Raw genomic sequence first — 19914 nt, forward strand, 5'->3', positions numbered from 1 at the left:
AGAGAGGTGTGAATAGTGTCTTTTGTCAACTTAAGGAGACTTTGACATGACATTGCATTGTTCAATGAATAATTGAAGAAGACAACGAAGACCCACCACGTGAAGATTGATTAGAGTAAAAATGTAACTTTCTTCAGTTTGGTTGAGTGCTTTCCAACTAGAGAGAGCTGTGAGTGGTGTTTTTTTTCAATTGAAAGAGACTTTGACATGACATTGCATTGTTTAGTGAATAATTGAAGAAGACAACGAAGACCCACCACGAGAAGATTGATTAGAGTAAAAATGTAACTTCTTTCAGTCTAGATGAGTATTTTCTAGCTAGAGAGAGCTGTGAGTGGTTTTTTTTTTTAAATTGAAAGAGACTTTGACATAACATTGACATTGTTCAGACTTCAGAGACAAAACGAACAAGAAAGTTGAAACAAGAGAAAGTTGAGATAATTTATTTTTCATCCTTGTCGTCTCAAATCATTATATTTTAGTCTGATTGCTTCAAATACTATATTTTAAACCTTTCTTCTTTTTTTTTTTTTTCCAATTTTTATTGTTTCAGTCTTGTTATCTTATCCTTAGAAGCTGCTAGTGGGAGCCACTGTTTATAAGAACATAATGGTAAACCTATGGAATAGGTTTGGCAAACCCAAACAAGTTATCATTGAAGCAAACCCAAATGAGACCCATGGAAGGCTGAAGTGATGAGACCCATGGAAGGCTAAAGTGATGATGGATAAATTATCAAAACAAGCCCTTAGAATTTCATTTGTGTAATGTGATCATTTTGACCCTAAAAAGACAATCCGATTCAAATAAGATTTTTTGTTACCCAAAAACAAAAAACGTGAACCATATCTATAATTAGGATTAAATTCAAACCAAACCATCGTGACTTGAATTAATGTTTGGCTCCTTTCGTATTGAATTCATGTTGAAGTTTCAATTCAATAATTTAACCTGAATTAAATTCGAATCTCTCTCTAACACCACTATTTGCCTCAATGACAACCGCTAACATCTTTAATCAATTTGAACAAATTGACATGTTTAGATTGAACTTGAATCCAACTCTATCTATAATGTGGTTTGTGTACACCTAGAATAGATCTAATTAATGGCCTACAAATATTCTAACAAGTAGAGGTGAATTCAAACAAAAACAAACCCAAACAAGAGTCAACTAATGAATGGCACTGTTGTCCTGTCGGATGGTTGTCGATTGAGTGAACAGTATCACCCTAACTCTACTAGGTTGATCTGCCTATACAAATTAAATTAAAAAAATTCTAAATATACTTCAAAAATCTATTCCCATGTATTCATAAAATTTAATACTCAACTCTTTCACAAACGATACACAGTACCCAAATCTATGGTTTGCTCCAGTATCATTCCTAGAAACATAACTAGGGTTACTTATACATTATGAACAGTTTGTAATTGTTCGAAACTCATGATCTTGATAAGATTTGGGTATCAAATCTTGCACAACCAATTTCCAATATAAACATATCATAAAATAAAACTTTGCTTATGAACTGAACCTAGAAATAATACAAATGTAAGGGCGAATGAAGATCTTCTCTATCAACAACTGTATCGGTAACAATATAAGAAACCAAAGAAATAGATGGAGATCTTCTCTTAAAATACCTTCCGCAAAGATGGAATTGAATCTCCAAGTTGAAAGATAGTTCTCCAAGAACACAACTGGGAGAGAGTTACTCACCTACAGCGATAAATGGAAGTCCCCTGTCAAACATGCATGAGTGGTCAACAAACATCATCAGCATGGTAATTCAAGAAAAGAAAATGCATTTACAGACAAATGGTGAATGATTGAGAAGAGGCAAAAATACGAGTTAACATCAATTAACACATGCACTTGGCTAAAAGAAAGAAATTATAGAACTCAAAACTTAGTAAATTTTATACTGGTGGTGAATGAACTTAAATATGCGAAGCAAACAAACACACAAACAGTGAAGAGAAAGACTGCACTATCCTGGTTCATCCAAAACAGAATTACATCTAATAAAGTTAATATTATTTCAATAGTCCCTCATCTCTCATTACAATGAATATATTTGTTAATGAATCGGTATATTCTTCACACAAGAGAATAATACGTTTATATACACTAATATTTTTTCCCAAAAATAACTTTTACTAGGACTCTAATTCCTAAAAGAATCCTAGTAAGATTCATATTTATAAGAAAAATCCTAAAACAACTCTTCATGAGTTAAGCCCCCATATACGTCAGTTAGGGCCTGATAGACAAAGTGGTTGCCAATTTTAACAGGTAGCATGCTTCACGCAAAATAAGCTAACACATGCATGCATATATATATATAAATAAATTTGAAACAACTGTGAGAATACTGTTCAATTATCATCAAAATAAGAGTATGTATACCTTGAAAGTTAACATATACAATAATTTTATACAACACATTCGATATCACAATTAATTTGTACTAACATGAGGATGATGATAACGTTAACACCGAATAGACATATCACAACAATTGGACTACCAGCTCAATTAGGATATTTAATTTTACAGTCTAGCACAATACAGAAGGTTGGAATGGTACTTGTGTTAGGGCTGACTTCTCTTAAAAAGCTTGAATCAAACAAACTGAAGCAAAAAGAAAAGAAAAGAAGAGAAAGAAGATAGAGAGAAAAGACAAAAAAAGACAGATGTTAAACACAGAAGTTTCGACAGAAATATTTTTCCAAAATTTTTCCTGCAAACTTTCAGGATTTTATTTTCCCCAAGATTTCCCACAAAAATTTTCTTGATTCCCAGTTTGCTCCTTTTTCTCTTCTTGAAATCTAAAAATATTCCTCCCATAATCAATTTACCAAACCCACTGTAATCACAAACTCAGCAACCATTAGTTTTTACATTTGTAATTCAACAAAGAAGCCCAGCAAATGTACAAACTTCATGGTTCATGAAGTTCAGAAAGAAGCTTCTGCCACTACCTTTTGCTTTGACAGGTAGAGCTGCTATATTTTTGGGGACGGTTGCATATCTATGGAGATTAGAGGTGAGTGATATGTTGAAGAACATGGTGATGAGCCCATGTTTTATGAAGGGAAATTTTTTTTTTGAAACTCCCATAAAAAGACTAGAAATTCCTAACTGTAAATTTTAACATATTTTACACAAACAGAGGTGTTTAATAATTTCTTATAACGCTGAATTTGATAGTCTATCAGGGGTGCATGCATTTTGCATTAATTAAACACATGGTAAACCACTCATGACAGCAATTGGGAAGTCTGGCTTCTGGGTCCTTGTATCAGGATAAATTTAACATTCAACAGTAGACTGGGAGATGCAGCTCAAGTGCCAGAGTCATACAAAGAAATAAATTTTTATAGCTTAAGCGGTTGTGCTGCTGCTGTCAAGGGAATGTGTTATATCAATACCTACGTCATTATAAGATCCAACCAACAAGCTTACCAGCCACCATGCCTCGAAAAATAATCATTATCCAGAGAGATAGCTAAAGCAACAGTTACAGCTCTCTCCAACAGGGTTAAAGGTCGAGTAACGTTCAACTCTTGAATCTGTCCAGAACAAAAATATTGTATTAATGGATTTAAAATAAGGAGAATCAATTCTCTGGTATGGTGCTTACCGCCTTAGCAGGGCCAGTCTTGGACCTGGAATCAGCAGTCCCAAATCGGATCACATATTGACCAGCATCCGTAAAGATCTGATTTACATTAAGGAAATAATAATAGAAAATTGATCAGGATAACATGAATGCAACTTAATCTGCACCAAGCCAGATCAAAAACCTTAATCTGTATTGCTCACTAAAATATAATAGTTCAGTCAATAAATATAAAAATGATATATCCAGCTTGTCCTGAACCCTTTTTGCTAAACTCAAAAAAGTTTACATCCAATATGTCAAAAGAAATCATAAAGAGTGGACTTTGTATGAAAGTAAAGACCAATTGATATATAATGTACAGAGTTCTACAAACTGAATTTCTTTGATCCTCCAATTTCCTTGTATACATTTTTTTCATGGCCTTAAAACATTCAGAATTGATTTTGATTTACTTTCACATAACAAAATAGCTTCATTAGTTTGATAGAGGATTTACTCTGCTGTACGTGTGAGATGCAATTAGTATAATAATGATGGTATTGCTAACACCACCACTTGATGCCAAATGTAGCTTCATGCAACATTTGAGTATATAACGGTGTCCTTTTACTTTAGATGACACACAGGCACAATAAAAATTACCAGGCAAAAGTAATAAGCTAATAAGAGTAAAACCATAGGGTTACTTGAAACAAACTGAGTGAGAAAATCATTCAAAGTAGAACATGACAAAAGCATGTAAACTCCAAAACGTCGTCTCCTTAAAGTGTAATAATTTTCGACAAAACAATTATGTGCAATTATGGCAAATGACAGAAATGATAACGCTCAAAAGCCAGCAGGTAATTAGTGGTAGAACATCCTAAAAGGAAAAGAGCAAACCTCAAAACCAAAACCTCTCCAATCGCGATCTATCTCAGCCAGTACTTCCCCATTTATATCCTTCAAAGTAAATGTCCAATTCCAGAAGCCTGGATTTTCAACCACTGCAAACTGCTTGTTCCTACAAATAACATGATTAAAAACTTTACTGCTTTAGATGATGCAAAATCAAATAGTTTAGCATGAAAGCCCAATGACAAAGGGCAGAAATGGGGACGTCTACTAGTCACATAAGGAAAGCCTGAACTTCCCATTGGTTGGGGCAGTAGCGAAGGACTAGAAAATGTTAATACACACATTGATAAAAAAATTGGCAAGCTTAAATTACCCTAGGTACAAATCATACACCCTCCTCCAAAGGTGCCATCGTCTGTGAACCACACCAATTTCCTAGAGAGGAACAAACACAGGCAGCACAAATTACCAAAATGCAGTATAGATACTCGATATTTCTTAAACAATTGCAATGCCAAAATCCTTAATTCACATACCTTACCATTAACTTCAGCATAAATTGAACTGGTTATCCACCAGAAAGGCCTACGGACCTGAATGTGACAAAACAAAGCCTTAAAGCTGAAACAGCAATGAATGAAAAACTAAGCACCTAGTGACTTGTTACACTAGTTCAAAAAGAAATCTGCACAAATTCCTCACCCTGAAAAGTTCATTACCCATTCCATCAGTTATGTAAGCAACAAAAGGACGTCTCAGCCGAAGCAACTGCAGAAAATTGCAGAAAGCATCAGCATACGGGTTTTCATAAAATAAAATCAATCCATTGCAAACAAAACTATCAAGTTGACACATAAGTGAGAAATGAAGTTGCTATATGTGACTCCATCAATAGTGTGGTTCGGTACATCAATACCAGCATGCCTAAACTCATCAGAATATTTAAACTCATAATATGACATAGTTATGATCCAATATAAAACTCTGGGCCTGTCTACTACTAGGCCATATATATTAATATTAACATCTTGCTATCAATTTCTTGGGGGGAGCCCATGTAGGTATTCCCTTATTCACAAAAATTATATACATGCTCTAGCACTTGTAAACAGCATGTAAGATGATGTAAACACATCATATTGACATTATACATTAACGATACATCCTAACTTCCTGTAGAATGGGAGAAGACTCAATATGCAGATTCTAGACCAATGAAATTGGCAGGTGAGGTGCATGAACTTTTTGCTAAAATGTACATGAATGAATCCAAGTTATAGTGATTTGACAAGCAATGCTATAATTCTTTATTACAAAAAAAAAAGTGTAGAAGAAGAAATAGGTTTGCTAATTTTAATCTAGGATTGCGAAAGAAGTTAACATAACCTAAAGAACCATAAAACACCTATATAGAGTACATTCTAAGAACAGATAAAAAAGCAGCCAGCATCTATAAAGAGATCTTTAGCGGTAGTAAGGTTGACTCTTCAGAAATGTAAACTAGTTCCCCAATTGTTCCACTTGCTTTTCTCATTGAATCAGAAATAAGAAAGCCATGGAAATTTAGTAGCATCACAATGTCTAGTCACATGGTCTTTCACACTTGATGGGCATCATTTGTAACAACTTCACTGTGAGAATGATCATTACGAGGTCCAAAAGCAACATCAAGGAAGCAATATTTGAGAAAAAGGAGAAAAGATCATCCTCACTAAGAGTGCCCAGCAAAGTCCTTGCCATTTTTCACACTCCAAGGCTGAAACATCAACATAAGAGAAACTTCGGAAAGATTTACCTTGGGCAAATCTAAACAAGGAACAAACTAGTAATGTTGTAGACTAAAATAAGGTTTTATTTCTTGTCCAAGTTCAGATAGTCTCGGGATATTGAAGCTTGGACAATTACCATTGAAATTCTAGGAAAATGACTTCAAAAACATTTAGTGGACAGATATAGTGTGTAAAGGACCTATGTAACTGGTATGACAGCTATGTTATGGCTTTTGCATAATGATGACTAACTGAAGGTGCCCCTAGGAAGTGGTCTTTCCTACTTCGTGAAATGAGATGACGATAAAGTGCTCCAGTAGCATACTACAATGACTGTCCAGGTGAATTTATTTTATTGGGTTTTAAATTTTGAAGGTCTTACAAGATTGAAAGCTGCAACGAGTTGATTAGTTTTTAAATTTGTCACACAAAGCAAAAACTGTTTCGATATGCTCAGTATGACATCTTGTCCTACCTTTCCACACAATTTGAAAAAGAACAAAATGATTAAAACTGATTAAGTATAAAGAATATATACCTGTCTAGCAATGACATTACTCTGCTCACGAATAAAACCAACTGGCTGCATAAGATAAACACCAGGAAGTATATTAGACTGCTACACTAAGAAGCATTTTTGTTTATAACTTGATTCGATATTTCAAAGTTCAAAAGGATAGGAAGAAACATATAAGGTACTTACTGATTGAGGATAGCATACATCTACTACTGCATAACGGTTCTCCTAAAATACCAAAACAAGTATTAGCAATAAAGGCACAGATATGACCCTAGAACAATAAGTCAAACTAACACTTGTTTCATTATTAAACCATGAGCTAAACTCACAATGGCAAATCAATCACTAAAATCAAACAGCACAACAGACAGACAACATACAATGACATGTAAGAATCCATCACAGTAACAGCTCATTTTATCAAAATAAGGATTGTTCAATTCCAAGTGAACCACTAACCACCCAGCCATATGAGCAGGCACATGGATTCAAAAAAATAAGTATATAAAACATAAGATAGAAAACAAGGGATGGAAGGAAGGAAGGAAAGAAAGAAAGAAAGCAAGAGAAAACTAGTTGGGGAAAAATCACCTGCTCAAAACCAAGTACAAGATTGGCCCACTCAATGTCCCTAGTAATCAGCAAATTGGACCGTGCAAGAAGAGGAGCAACCTGGACCTAAAATATTCAAGAAATGATAAATAAAGTAGCTAGTTTGCTAATAGACCTGCAAATGTAAAAGTTAAATAAGTTGAACCAAGAATGAACAAATTATAAACACTAGAAAGCAAATGACAGCATACTGCTTACACATACACAACAATTTGTGTTTATGAATAAATCATATCATGCTTTAGCAAAGTTATACAAATACGCAAAATCATATGTGCAGGCATATGCACACATGTAGAAATAAAGTTCTGACACTCTTGACTTGAATGAACAATCATAAACACTAGAAAGCAAATGGCAGTATACTGCTTATGCATACATGAAATATTTGTGTTCATGAAGTAACCGTGCTTAAGCAAAGTTATACAAATAAGTAAAATCATACATCCAGGGATATGTGCACATGCAGTAATTAAATTAAGACACTCCTGACCACAACCAAGCTTCACATTACATTAATAAGATCCACAGAGCATACATATAATGGCCCTTTTTCCAAACATTGGAAGGTAAGAAGACCAAGCTTCTCATTCTTAACATAATAAGATGCAAAGAATATACTGAGTGTCCCTTCATCCAAATACAGTACCAGAACTATAATGCTATTCAAACTCAAGAATCACCAAAATTCAGTGTCATTAAGATCCCAATACAGTAACAGAACTATAATGCTATTAAAACTAAATTATACAAAAAATTCAGTGTCATTAGCATTGGTCTAGCAACTCAAGTCAACAGATGAATTTTTTCATTGACTTATAACCTACTAAATTACCAACAAAAGCACCCAGGCACAGAATTGCCAATTCATTGGCCATGAATCTGATAAAAAAGAGCCTTGCCACAATAACAAAATCAACAACTTTGGTCCCAACTACAGGTCCTACATCAATGCCATGTAATACTCAATGGAACTACACAAAAAATTCGTGCATGTCAAAAAACATATTAAAATGATGCCCCACCCCTCCAACCCCTATTATACCCCAATGGAAAAACTGAAAAACACAGACACAGACACAAACATTTGATTTATATGACAGGAATTATCCACTTAAGTGAGGAATTAGAAACTTAATAAGGATGTATTGCTGAAGAAGTTTATAACCATCACACAGTAATGTTTTAATAACTGTAATGTTAGAAATGCAATCTGCTGATGCTTTTGCGACGCATGCTCATCCAAGGAACAAAAGAGTATTCACACTGTGTAAAGTAACCATAATAAATCATGCAATAAAATCATATAATAATAAAGCATAAGAAAAACAAATTCACCTCCTCCGGGCATGCAGGTTTGAAAAGGCCAGTAATTGACTGACTAACTGGAGGTTGACGCAGAACTGGTTTACCCTGCTCATAAGAATTTTCTTCTGGGACGGCAGAACCTGAAAACCATCTTCCTTGCGGCCCAGCATCATAAACCTGTTCACCATAATTCTTACTCTGAACAACTTTTCTTCTTCTTTTATCTCTAGACTTTTCCAATTTCCTATCGGCAATCCATAACTGCGCAAGAAAATCTCTATCCAACTGAGCAACATTACCTGCACTGCTTCCAAAGAATCGTTTTAACTGCACAGAATTTCCCTTAAATCTCCCTAAAACATTTCCTTGCACAGTTGAATCAGTGAACCCAGTTGCCCTAAAACCCTCCTTCTGCCCCAAAAATCTTGCTTCCAAGCATCCCCCGTCAAGGACTCCAATTTTTGCAGAATTCCAAATACCCTTTTGCTGTCTATTTACATTACTCAAAAATGCAGAAACTTTCTCAACAGTTTTAGAAATTTTGGAAAAAGAACGAAACCCCATTGCCCAGTTGACCTAAGAAACCAGAACAATAAACAAACATAGCCTATAAAAATTTTCCCATTTCTTTATTCAAGTAAATAAATAATAATAAATGAAATGCTTGTGGCAATAAAGAAATGAAACCAAGGCTGACCAGCGAGCAGTCTCTTTCTGGGTTCTTCTCTCACTTTCCTTTTCCTTTTTCCTTATTCCCGTGTTGTATCCGAGCTTGAAAGAAAGAGACAGTGTTTCTGATTTGAAAGACACCTGGTCGTTAGGTATTCGCTACCTATCCATGCCTGATTAATTGGACCCTGAGGTTCGAAGACTTCTACGTCGATTCAGTCGAACTAAAACGAGGAACTGATATTTTCCTATCCAATGTTCGGCTTAAAAACACTTTTCACCCTCATTAATATAATACTACAAACCCAAGCTACCTAAAAATAACTAATAACGTAAAAATAAAATAATAATTTTATTATATATTAATTTTAAAAAATAAAAAATAATTATCATCCAATAAAGTTCACATGTTTTAAAATTAATAATTTAATCTTTAAAATATTGAAAAACTTATAAATAAAATTTTAAAATATTTTTAAACTTTTAAATATATTAAAATATTATTATAGATCAATGATTTATAATATGATATTTATATTTTTGATAAGTTACATTATATTCAATTTTTTAAAAGTATAATTATTATTTTTGAAAGTGTTAAAGGGTATATTAAAATTTTTAAAACAATCTCAAACTTTTTAAAAATTCCAAAAGACTTAAAAATTCATCAACATTTTAATATTTTAAAAAATTATAGTTTACGCCTAAATATACATTTATATATCATGAGCACTTACTTACAGAAAGAGAGGAATAAAAAGATGAGAATGAAAAAGAAAGAGAAATAAGTAGATTTTTATATCATTCAAAAATAAGTAGTTTTTGTAATGTCAATATCTAAAATCTTTTTAAACCTCTGTATATTTTAAAAATATTATTATAGAGCCGATAATTTGTAATATAATATTTATACTTCTAATTTATTGTATTTTATTTAATTATATGTGTAAGCGTCATTTTTAAACTATCAAGGAGTATATTAAAATTTAAAAATTTTAAAAACACCTTGAACCTTTTTAAAATTTTTCAAAACCCCTTAAAATTTTTCATTAACATTTGTAATATTTTTAAAAATTATTATTTATTTCTAAACATATAATTATACATTATTGACCCCTCTATTTATAAGATGAGATAAAAAAAAAAGAGATGACAGTGAAATAAAAAGGAAATAAGTAGGTTATTATATGATTTGATTACTCGAAGGGTTTATTTTTTTAATTTTTGTTAATTTAAAATTATATAATAATATTAAAAATGAAATAGCAAAGATAAAATAGTTATGTTAATTTGGTTATTTTTTTAATAAACAAATAAGCCTAAATATGATCCGAGCCAATTTAATCATGAAAGTTGGTTCTATTCGATTCAGTTGACTTAAATTCTTTTGATTCAAATTTAAAATAAATCCAAGTAAAAAATGTGGTTTGTTTTTAACTCAAACTGAACTTGAACTAAGAGATGTTTGATTCAATTTGAATCGAATCAGTAGTTTAAACTCGTAGTTTAAGTTGGTTTGAATTGGTGGCTTGAATCAATTAGAATTCATAGTTCGAATTAATAATTTAAATTTGTGACTCAATTCAAATTCATAGGCCAATAAATTCAAACCAAGTTAGCTTGGCCTTTAAACCAGGTTTTATAAAAGGTGCAACGAGATTTTTTGGTTTAATGGATAGAATTTTTATATAAAATGATAAGTGATTTTAGTATCATTACAATTTTTATATATAAACATACCAAATTACTTGATCGTAAAAGTGAATAGTATATTTAAAAAGAATTTTTGTACGTCTTACACTAATAACCTTTAAATGATTAAAATTACTTTCTATATAAATTATGGGTATTAAAAATTATAAAATAATATCAATTATATAATAATGTACTTGTTTATTTATATCAATTAGTATTTACTATTTATGTATAGATTACTACTCTTAAATGATAAAACTGTCTTTGGGGTTGTCGGCAATAGTTTCTCAAAATTGGAGGGAAAGTTTTTCCACAAAATATCAGAGGTAGAAATGTAATTCACTTAAAATTTGGGTGTTGACTTGTGGGCCATCTGAAGAGGTCAAAAACATGCCATCCAGAAGCTCACAAGTCATTGACGTCTCTTATCATATTGTCAGACTCAAATTGTCCATTTGTTTGATTCTTGCTGTTGGAGCTGGCAGGGCTCATTGCTAAATTTTCTAACTTTCATCATCTTCTTTGGTAACTCAACATGGGTTCTGATCCTAAAGGTAATTTCTTTCCTTATTTGTTTTCAAGTTAATGGATAGAATCCTCTTCATTTCTTCGTGTTTACCCTTTTTATGCTCTTCACAGGGAGAGCATTTGTTATAATGGGCGTCAGTGGCGCTGGGAAATCGTAAGTTTTTATGCTTTATTTGTATCTGTTTGATTTGCTTTGAGAATTGGGATTCATTTGAGTTATGTTGTTGAGTTTTTGATGCATGGAATCTGAAATATTGATGTTTGTAGTCTATTCTCAAGTGGGGTGTCTTCAAAGTTCTGTTAGGCAGATCGGATTCTCAAGTTGGGATTTGGGATTGTTTCTTGCAAGCACTTGTGAGAAAAGTGCTTATTCCAAAACTGTTTTTCCTTTGTAGAAATGTACTTGTCAAAGGCTTCTCTAGGTTTTCAATTGCTGTTTTTATTGCTAAATGTGTTTTTCTCTCTGTTTCAAACAAATACTATAGTACATACAAAAAGTGTTTTTGGTTATTTGAAAGTGCTTTGGTTAGGCAGATGGGATTCTCAAAGTTGAGATTTGGTACCGTTTCTAGAAAGCACTTTTGAGAAAAGTGCTTATTCCAAAAGTGTTATTCTTTGTAAAAATGTACTTATCAGAGGCTTCTCAAGGTTTTCAAGTGCTCTTCTGATTGCTAAATGTGATTTTCTATCTGTTTCAAACAAACACTATAATACAGACACAAAGTGTTTTTGGATGGTCCAAAAGCAATCTCTGATTCATCTAAGGTCTATAAGATTTCATTATAGAGATGATTTTAAAGTACTTTGGAATTGAGTGAAGTGGACAAAATTTTATTCCTTAGGTCTGTGAAATGAATAATTTTGGTGGGGAAAAGTGCCTGCTGCAAAAGCGCCTATTAAAATTGCTATTCTTTGGTTTTAGAAATGAACATATGAACTGCTCCTCTGAGATACTTCAAAGGCTGGTTAGATTCCAAGCTGTGCTTTTATCAGTTTCAATCAAGCACTACAAAGCTTTTGAATGTATCAAAGGACTTTAGACATTGCCAAATGCATGCTCAAACTAACCAGTGTTAGTCAAGTACAATAAGCAACCATATATATTTCTCACTTTATATTGAAACAAACTTTCATCTAATTATGAAATGTTACTGACTAGTTGTATCTCGTTGATACCAATGAAATATGAGGCTCAGTTTTGTGGTAGTATTGTTGTTTGTGATGTTTAGCTCTTCACGGGCAGATTCGCCTTTGTACCCCAAAATTTTGTGCTTCTGGGGAGATCATCTTCGTAGCCTACATTGTGCTAGGAGATTCATGATGAAGTATTGCAGAAACAATCCATTCTTTGTGTGATTGATGCTGTCCATATTTCATCTTAATTAAGCAGCTGAAAAGTTTCAACTGCATTGATTCAAATGGCCCACCAGCGTGAATTGTAAAAATCCATGCACTTAATCTCTAGTATTTAGTCATCAAATGCTTTCTTATAAAGGCCATACATCAATTTGCAAAAGGCATTAAAGTTTCAAGACCTTAAAAAACACGATTGTTTCAATGCCAGCACCAATTCTCAGTCACTTAGCCATACTACGACATCAGCTTTACCATTAATAGATTTCTGTTAAAATCCTACTTTAATTACTTTTCATTTGATTAGAACTACTGACTTATTGGATGCTCTAGTAAGGTGGAAACTGGAACATCTACATTAACATGCATGACTGGCATTCACTGCCTCTTTCTGTTTGCATCTATTTCAATGGTTTCTAATGTGGTGGCATAGCAATACACAGCTACCTGACCTTAATAGCCGACATTCTAAACAAAAGCAAGTAGAGTTAATAGAGCAAGTATGGGTGAGGCATAAATTACCAAAAGAGAGACATTTGGTCATTTTCTGCATGGAATTAGAATGAAGCATGTAAATTGTTGAAATTGATAGATTATTGTCAAGCGTTAGGTGTTAGTGTATAAGTGTAATGAAAAACCTCACCCCTTGAGCTAGCTTTTGGGTGGGAGATGTCCAATAACCCTTAACAATGATATCAGAATCTGATTGCAACAACTAGTAATTGGTTAACATGAAAGTCCAACTAGTAACCCCTTGCTTTTCTGAATGGATGGTTGTGAGGAATGTCAAACTAATGGCCCGCTGTGTGAAGGGGAGGTTGTTGAATTTTCTCACATCAATTGGAAAAAGGATAGGTGTTAATATATAAGTGTGAGGGAAAACCTCACCCCTATCTAACTTTTGGGATGATAGAGCCCAACAACACCTGACAATTACTCTGGGGGGAAATGTCACAACTTGCACTGTTCAACTTCTACTCCTATCAAAGTTAGCCTATGTTCAAAATGTAATGTGTTTTTGCCTCTCATGCCTTTGATGAATGATATTGTTGTTGATGATGTACAAATTGATTGTATTGATAAAACCCTATGCATCTTATACATGTAGATTTGTTGCTCTTGTCGTATTGTGTTTCCTTATCAAACAACCGCATTCATGTGATATTTCAATTGAGATCAAGGTAGTTGATACTGAAATCTATTGTGTTATAGAAGAACATCTCTAGTTTCATTCTTATTTAACATATATATATTGTTCTTTTTGCTGCACATTTTTGTTTTCTTTTCTTTGTTCATGATCTTATCAGCAGCATCATGACTGCTAATGCATTATGTGCTTCAATAGCACTATAGGCGCCATGCTAGCCAAAGCTTTGAAGTGTGATTTTCTTGATGCTGATGATTACCACTCACAAGCAAACAAGGGTAAGTCCATAATTCAATGGACCATGAAGCTTCCAGTTCTTGATTTTGACATTAAATCATGATTAGCTTCATCATTTTCTATATTGTCATATGTTCAACATGACAGAAAAAATGCGACAAGGGATTCCTCTTTCAGATGAAGACCGGATTCCCTGGCTGGAGACCCTGCAGGACACTCTAAGAGAGAATATAATCAATGGAAAAACAGTGATACTGGGATGTTCTGCTCTGCAGAAGCAATACAGAGAAATTCTCCGAGCAGCTGACTCTAACTATGAGCCCGGAAGCTATTGTAGTCTAGTAAAGTTCATCTTGTTGAATGTTCAAGTGGAGGTGCTTGTTGCCCGGCTAGAGAAACGTGCTGCGGAGGGGAAACATTTCATGCCAGCCACACTTTTGCAGTCACAGTTAGATATGCTTCAGATAGATAACTCTGAAGGGATTCTTAAGATTGATGCAACTCAAAGTCCTGAAGCCATTTTAAACCATATACAGAATGCACTGATTTGATCATACTTTTGATGAGAAATGAGAATTCATTGTCAAAACTTGGGATACCTTTGATATCAAACTAAATATATGTGCCTTTTTTCATTGTGATTTTTTTAATAGGAGGAAATCAAATTAATTTTTGAATAAAAACCCTCTGGGATATCAATGTAAAAGATGGAAATTTAATGATTTACAGAGGATTTTTTTTAATGTCAGAAAATTTTCTTATTTAGAGGTACCCGAACCCTGGGTTTCAATAATAAAGAGTTTAAGTATCTTTATATGGATCTGGCTAAAAGGGTTTTCATCTGCGAATATCCTTAGGTGTCTGTACCCGCTCAAACCCATTTTTTTACCAATGTGCCTTCATGTAATTTGGTGTGCCTTTCCATCGAAGTCTGAGATAAACAAGACACTCATGTGAGAGGGGCACACAAAAGCCATAAGCCAAGTTTTAAAAAAAAAAAAAAAAAGAAGTTAATAACTTATAAATTGAGATATATTCCTTCTGGCAACTCTTTCAACATCAATTCAAGACTCTCTTCCAGTTAATCACCAAACAGGCGTTCCAAGCTGGAACCGGCATTCTAGCTAGCAGTAGCAGGGTGTCAGCACAACCGTCCCAAATTCTAGGGACACCAATTTGGGCATAATGATGAACGGGCAAGAGAACGGGCAAGAGAACGGACGATTCTAGATGCCAATCCTGCGGCACCAATTTGGGTAGAAAGATGAGGGGCACGCAACGAGACTGTTCCATTCTAGCAGCATCATTTTTTCCCACTCTGAACAAACTTCAAACAACCAGGGAAACAAGAGTCGTTCTTGTCAGAAAGACCATGTTCCATTCCATTGTTCACTTCAGTCAAATTTTCTTATTTCAGTCTATTAGAACTTTTGTCATTGATCAGATTATTCATATGATGACATTCCATAGTATATGAATATCATTCCTGCGGCACTAATTTGGGTAGAAAGATGAGGGGCACAACAACGAGACTGTTCCGTTCTAGCAGCATCAATTTTCCCCACCCTGGACAAAACTTCAAACAACGGGGGATATGGAGTCGTTCCTGGCAGAAAGTCAATTTTCTTATTTCAGTTTATTAGAACTTTTATCATTGATCAGATTATTCATATGATGACATTCATAGTATATGAATCTTGATACAATTCGGTGGTAGTTATCTTATCAATTGTTGTCACTCGATTGTTAAGTCATCTCTCTTTATTGTTTCAGCATCATAATCTCTGATTTCTGTGCATTTATATCTATCTTATCAATTGTTGTCACCTGATATTTTCAGCATAAACCTGTCAATTTTCCTGCAGCAAACCAGATTTCTCAAAGCTAAACTTATTCTGAGTTCTAACTGCCAGTTCTGAAATTGAAACTGGCCTAATTCTTTTTTGTTTGTGCACACCCATTTTAGAGAAATCGAGTTCTGAAATTCTAGTTATAATTCGAGTTAACTTCCCAGTTGTGAAATTCGAGTTCTGAGTTATAACTTCCAGTTGTGAAATTGAAACTGGCCTAATTTTGTTTTGTTTGTGCATACCCCTTTCAATTGTAGGTTATGGGTTGAAATTTGTTGAAATATTAAAAAAAGACACAGAATTTTAACGTGGTTCGTCATTCGACTCGTTTCGAATGACTACGTCCACAGGAGAGAAGAATAGGTATTCATATTTACTAAACAAAAATACTTACAAGTACATCATTTATGCACTACCCAGCAACTTTGCTGGTATATCCCAAAATTGCAGCAACTTTATTTAACTTGGGCTTGGAAGGAACCATATCTCTACACTCACGCAAGTTATTGAAACATTCATCTGCAAGAAAATGCAAAAACTTATTAGTTGGTATGTAACATAAAGGAGCTACAATGAAGAGAATTATACACAGAAGAAGCATTTTGTTACCTTGGGACACAGGCAAGTAAATATGATTCAGTATCAGTTGCATATACAAGGCTTCAGGCAATTTTTGTCCTGGAAATCCATTGTACTTTTCTCTTGCTCGCATTACCGGATGCGGTTCAAATGAGAGAACGGCTCCTGGATTGGCTTTGAAGCAGGCTTGGCCACTTCTGGCGCCCCAAAAACATTCCAGAATCTTAGTGTTTCATCAGCTGCCGCTGATGCCACTGTGCAGCCATCTGGGCTCTGTAAGGGTTCAAAACATTCAGGACATTGTTAGTATATACCAACAGAGGTGAAGTAGCATACTTTTTTGGGCTAAAAACTTGTTCAGAATTTTACCTGTGCCATGAAAAGAACCCTGGAGGAATGGCCTGTAAGCTCAGCCATTTTCACCATTGAAGGATACTTCCACAAAGTGAGCTGATTCTGAGTGAACCCATGAGAGCTAAGCAGCTCTCTTTCATTCTTGTTCCACAGCAAGGCACAAACTTGAGACCCAGTGTCCACCGAGTTCAAACAAGCACCTGTGTGAGTGTTCCAGAACTTGATGCACCGGTCACCACCACCACCTCCAGTGGCCAACAAATTGCCCTGGAAAGGGCACCAGGCAAGGGCCTTGACTGCAGAAGTGTGCTCCTCTAGCCTGTGCAGCCACTGTGTGGGAGAATTTGAAGAGGCCATGGACCTGTCCCATATGTGGAGAAGATTATCATTGCCCCCACTGGCTAGTTGCTGGCCTGAAGCTGACCATTTCAGGCCACAAACTTCTTGAGTGTGACCTCTATAAGTCTCAACAATGTGATCTCTAACTCTCACATCGTTGTTAATAATCTGACCATCCATTCCTCCAGTAGTCAGAATATGATTGTTCCAAGCCAATGATCCTACTCTCGATCTGTGCCCGCCCCTCAGAGTTCTTAGCTGTCTGTTGGAAGCAGAATCCCACAACTGTACTTCAGCATTGTTCAACCCAATTGCAATGTGGCGCCCGTCAGGTGCCCAATTGACACTCGTGACAGGGCCATTTTCCTCATCAACTGTGACAAGTTCCGAGGTTGAACCATCTGAAGCATCCCACAAATACACTGTGCTTCCAAGAGCAATTGCCAGAACATTGCTACTGCCCCAATCCAATAAGTTCAAGTAGTAATCATCCACAAGATCTGGAGCATCCAATGTCCTCTCAGAAGTCTGTATCAACAAATCAATCAAGGTCAAAAAATTTTTGAAGATTTTGAAGGCAAATCAATGGAGAATCTCTAGGCTAATTCAATTCACCTGAGGGATATGCCTACGGGGTTTAGCCAATTTTGTCTGTTGAGCAGAAGTGGTGGAATGTTCCTGAGGAATGAGTTCAACGGGCCTTGGCGGCTTGTTCTTGAAGGCTAGAATTCTGGTTCTGTTCATGTTTAATGCCTCTGCAAGTTGCTTCCTGTAAGCTTCCCGGGAAGGCGAACAGATAGCCGGGTTCTCCTTACCTTTGGTGCCTTCTGTCAGCATGAAATGGGCGTAATCGAAGTCCATCGCCGATCGGTTGGGGATGAATCTGTCCAACTGGAAGTGACAAAACAAGATCAGAAGACTGGAAAAAAAAAAAAGAGTAGTTGAAAAGCATTGAAAAATTTGAAGATCTTTACATTTTCTCCGGAATTTCTTCTCTGATGAAACTGTTCTTGAAGTGGGCATCTGGATTGTTCCTTCAAGCTGGAAGCTGAATTCACTGAACCTGCATCCATAACTATAACAACAAAGAAAACAAAAACAAAAACAACAAAAGAAAAAAGAACAAAACCCTGCAAAAACACGAAGTAAAGAAATCCTGGAAACAGATAATCAACTCAAAGAAAACAAAAACAGATTAAATTTATATATTCAACACACAAAGGGCAGCGTTGTTGAGAGCTTTAATGCGGGTTTACAGGAGGGATTTGTGGAGTTTAAATGCCGATTTGTTCATCTTTTAAAGGGAAGTTTAGGGTTTTCAGAAGGTGCAACGGCTACTTTTTTCTCCTATAGAGCCGTTGTAACTTTGGTTGACGAAAATGTCCAGGTCTCGTCGTGACGGCTGGACATGTCACGGTCTTGCCGCAAGGTAAGTGAATAAGATTTTAGCCTTAGGTCACATAAAGGTCTCTTAACTTTAATACAATTACAAATCACTCCATATAGTTTGAAAACTATTTACCTCACCTCCTAATTAATTGTATCTCTCTCTAATCTCCCCTATGGTATTTTTCAATCTTCGTTAAGAAGCACCTCATATATAAAACTTTTATCCTCAGTTTTATAATCCATCATAAAAGGTGGACATTATAGATGAATTTGAATTGAGTCTAACTAAATTTAAATAAAAATTAAGTTAAGTTTGACTCAAATATAAAATAATTAATTAGAGATCAATCAGTTAGTAGTATCAGTGGAAAAAAAGAAATATCATACAAAATGAAGAAAAATAATTATTAAAAAAAATAAGGATTCGTTTGTATTTAAAAGAATTATTGAAAAGAAAAAAATTGTTAAAGATGTGAACTTTAATGTGACAATACTAATAAGGAGATAGGGTTTATGTCAAACCAAATTCAAACTGGTTTTTCAAATAACGACTTAAATTTAGCAGCTTGATCAAATCCATCCTCACTAGATTTATTGTTATTTTAAAGGTTTTTTTTTTTAACCTATATGAAATCTAAAATAAGGTTCATTTTTGTTAGAATTTTGCTTATTCAAAGAAGCGCCTTAAAAAAATAAAGGTATATAGTGTGAATATATTTTTTTTCGATCAAGATTAAAAAAATATTTATTTGCTGGCCTCAAATAAATTATAAATTTTGAAACAAAATCCCAACCCTTCATTTATTTAACTTCAAGATATAGTTTTATGCTCCTTTAGGGTTGAGCGCAATCTAAACTAAAATTGAACAAAATGAGATCAAACGAAAGATTAAACTCTTTTTTTATAAAGTAAATTAAGTTCAAATTGATTTAAATAATCAAGTTTAAATTGACTCAAATCAAATTCAAATTAAATTATTTTTTAACTGAATTCAAATATCAACTCATTACTCTTGAATTGATTCTATCAAATTGGAAACAATCCCGAATTAGCCCTTATCTAGTATCAAATCCAACCATATACTTTTCTATGAAA

General features: G+C 34.3%; 3 protein-coding genes across 6 annotated transcripts; 1 reads left to right on the forward strand and 2 right to left on the reverse strand.

Annotated features, from left to right (window-relative positions):
• Positions 1 to 1287: 1287 nt before the first annotated feature.
• On the reverse strand, positions 1288 to 9625 carry LOC123205117 (altered inheritance rate of mitochondria protein 25-like). Its single transcript, XM_044621937.1, has 12 exons — positions 9376 to 9625; positions 8709 to 9254; positions 7350 to 7436; positions 6942 to 6983; positions 6777 to 6821; positions 5172 to 5237; positions 5006 to 5062; positions 4843 to 4904; positions 4515 to 4635; positions 3651 to 3728; positions 3473 to 3579; positions 1288 to 1746 (listed from the first exon to the last, which is right to left on the reverse strand). The coding sequence occupies exons 2-12, from the start codon at positions 9240 to 9242 to the stop codon at positions 1716 to 1718; spliced, it is 1230 nt and encodes a 409-aa protein (XP_044477872.1). The 5' UTR covers positions 9243 to 9254; positions 9376 to 9625; the 3' UTR covers positions 1288 to 1715.
• Positions 9626 to 11444: 1819 nt separating this feature from the next.
• Positions 11445 to 14942, forward strand: LOC123205161 (gluconokinase-like). 2 transcript variants are annotated; one of them, XM_044622037.1, is made up of 4 exons: positions 11445 to 11596; positions 11682 to 11724; positions 14269 to 14348; positions 14455 to 14942. In XM_044622037.1, the coding sequence occupies exons 1-4, from the start codon at positions 11578 to 11580 to the stop codon at positions 14856 to 14858; spliced, it is 546 nt and encodes a 181-aa protein (XP_044477972.1). In that variant the 5' UTR covers positions 11445 to 11577; the 3' UTR covers positions 14859 to 14942. The 2 variants fall into 2 exon arrangements, with proteins under 2 accessions (XP_044477972.1, XP_044477973.1); XM_044622038.1 differs by lacking the exon at positions 11682 to 11724 and having other exon boundaries at positions 11486 to 11596.
• A 381-nt stretch (positions 14943 to 15323) lies between these two features.
• LOC123205159 (cell division cycle 20.2, cofactor of APC complex-like) lies at positions 15324 to 18839 on the reverse strand. Of its 3 annotated transcripts, none has more exons than XM_044622034.1 (6): positions 18404 to 18839; positions 18045 to 18320; positions 17106 to 17957; positions 16767 to 17009; positions 16552 to 16676; positions 15324 to 15913 (listed from the first exon to the last, which is right to left on the reverse strand). In XM_044622034.1, the coding sequence occupies exons 1-4, from the start codon at positions 18500 to 18502 to the stop codon at positions 16869 to 16871; spliced, it is 1368 nt and encodes a 455-aa protein (XP_044477969.1). In that variant the 5' UTR covers positions 18503 to 18839; the 3' UTR covers positions 15324 to 15913; positions 16552 to 16676; positions 16767 to 16868. The 3 variants fall into 3 exon arrangements, with proteins under 3 accessions (XP_044477969.1, XP_044477970.1, XP_044477968.1); XM_044622035.1 differs by lacking the exon at positions 15324 to 15913 and adding an exon at positions 15914 to 16166; XM_044622033.1 differs by lacking the exon at positions 15324 to 15913 and having other exon boundaries at positions 16459 to 16676.
• Between the last annotated feature and the right edge of the window lie 1075 nt (positions 18840 to 19914).

The sequence above is a fragment of the Mangifera indica genome, unplaced genomic scaffold (assembly GCF_011075055.1).
Source record: "Mangifera indica cultivar Alphonso unplaced genomic scaffold, CATAS_Mindica_2.1 Un_0002, whole genome shotgun sequence".
NCBI lineage: Eukaryota > Viridiplantae > Streptophyta > Magnoliopsida > Sapindales > Anacardiaceae > Mangifera > Mangifera indica.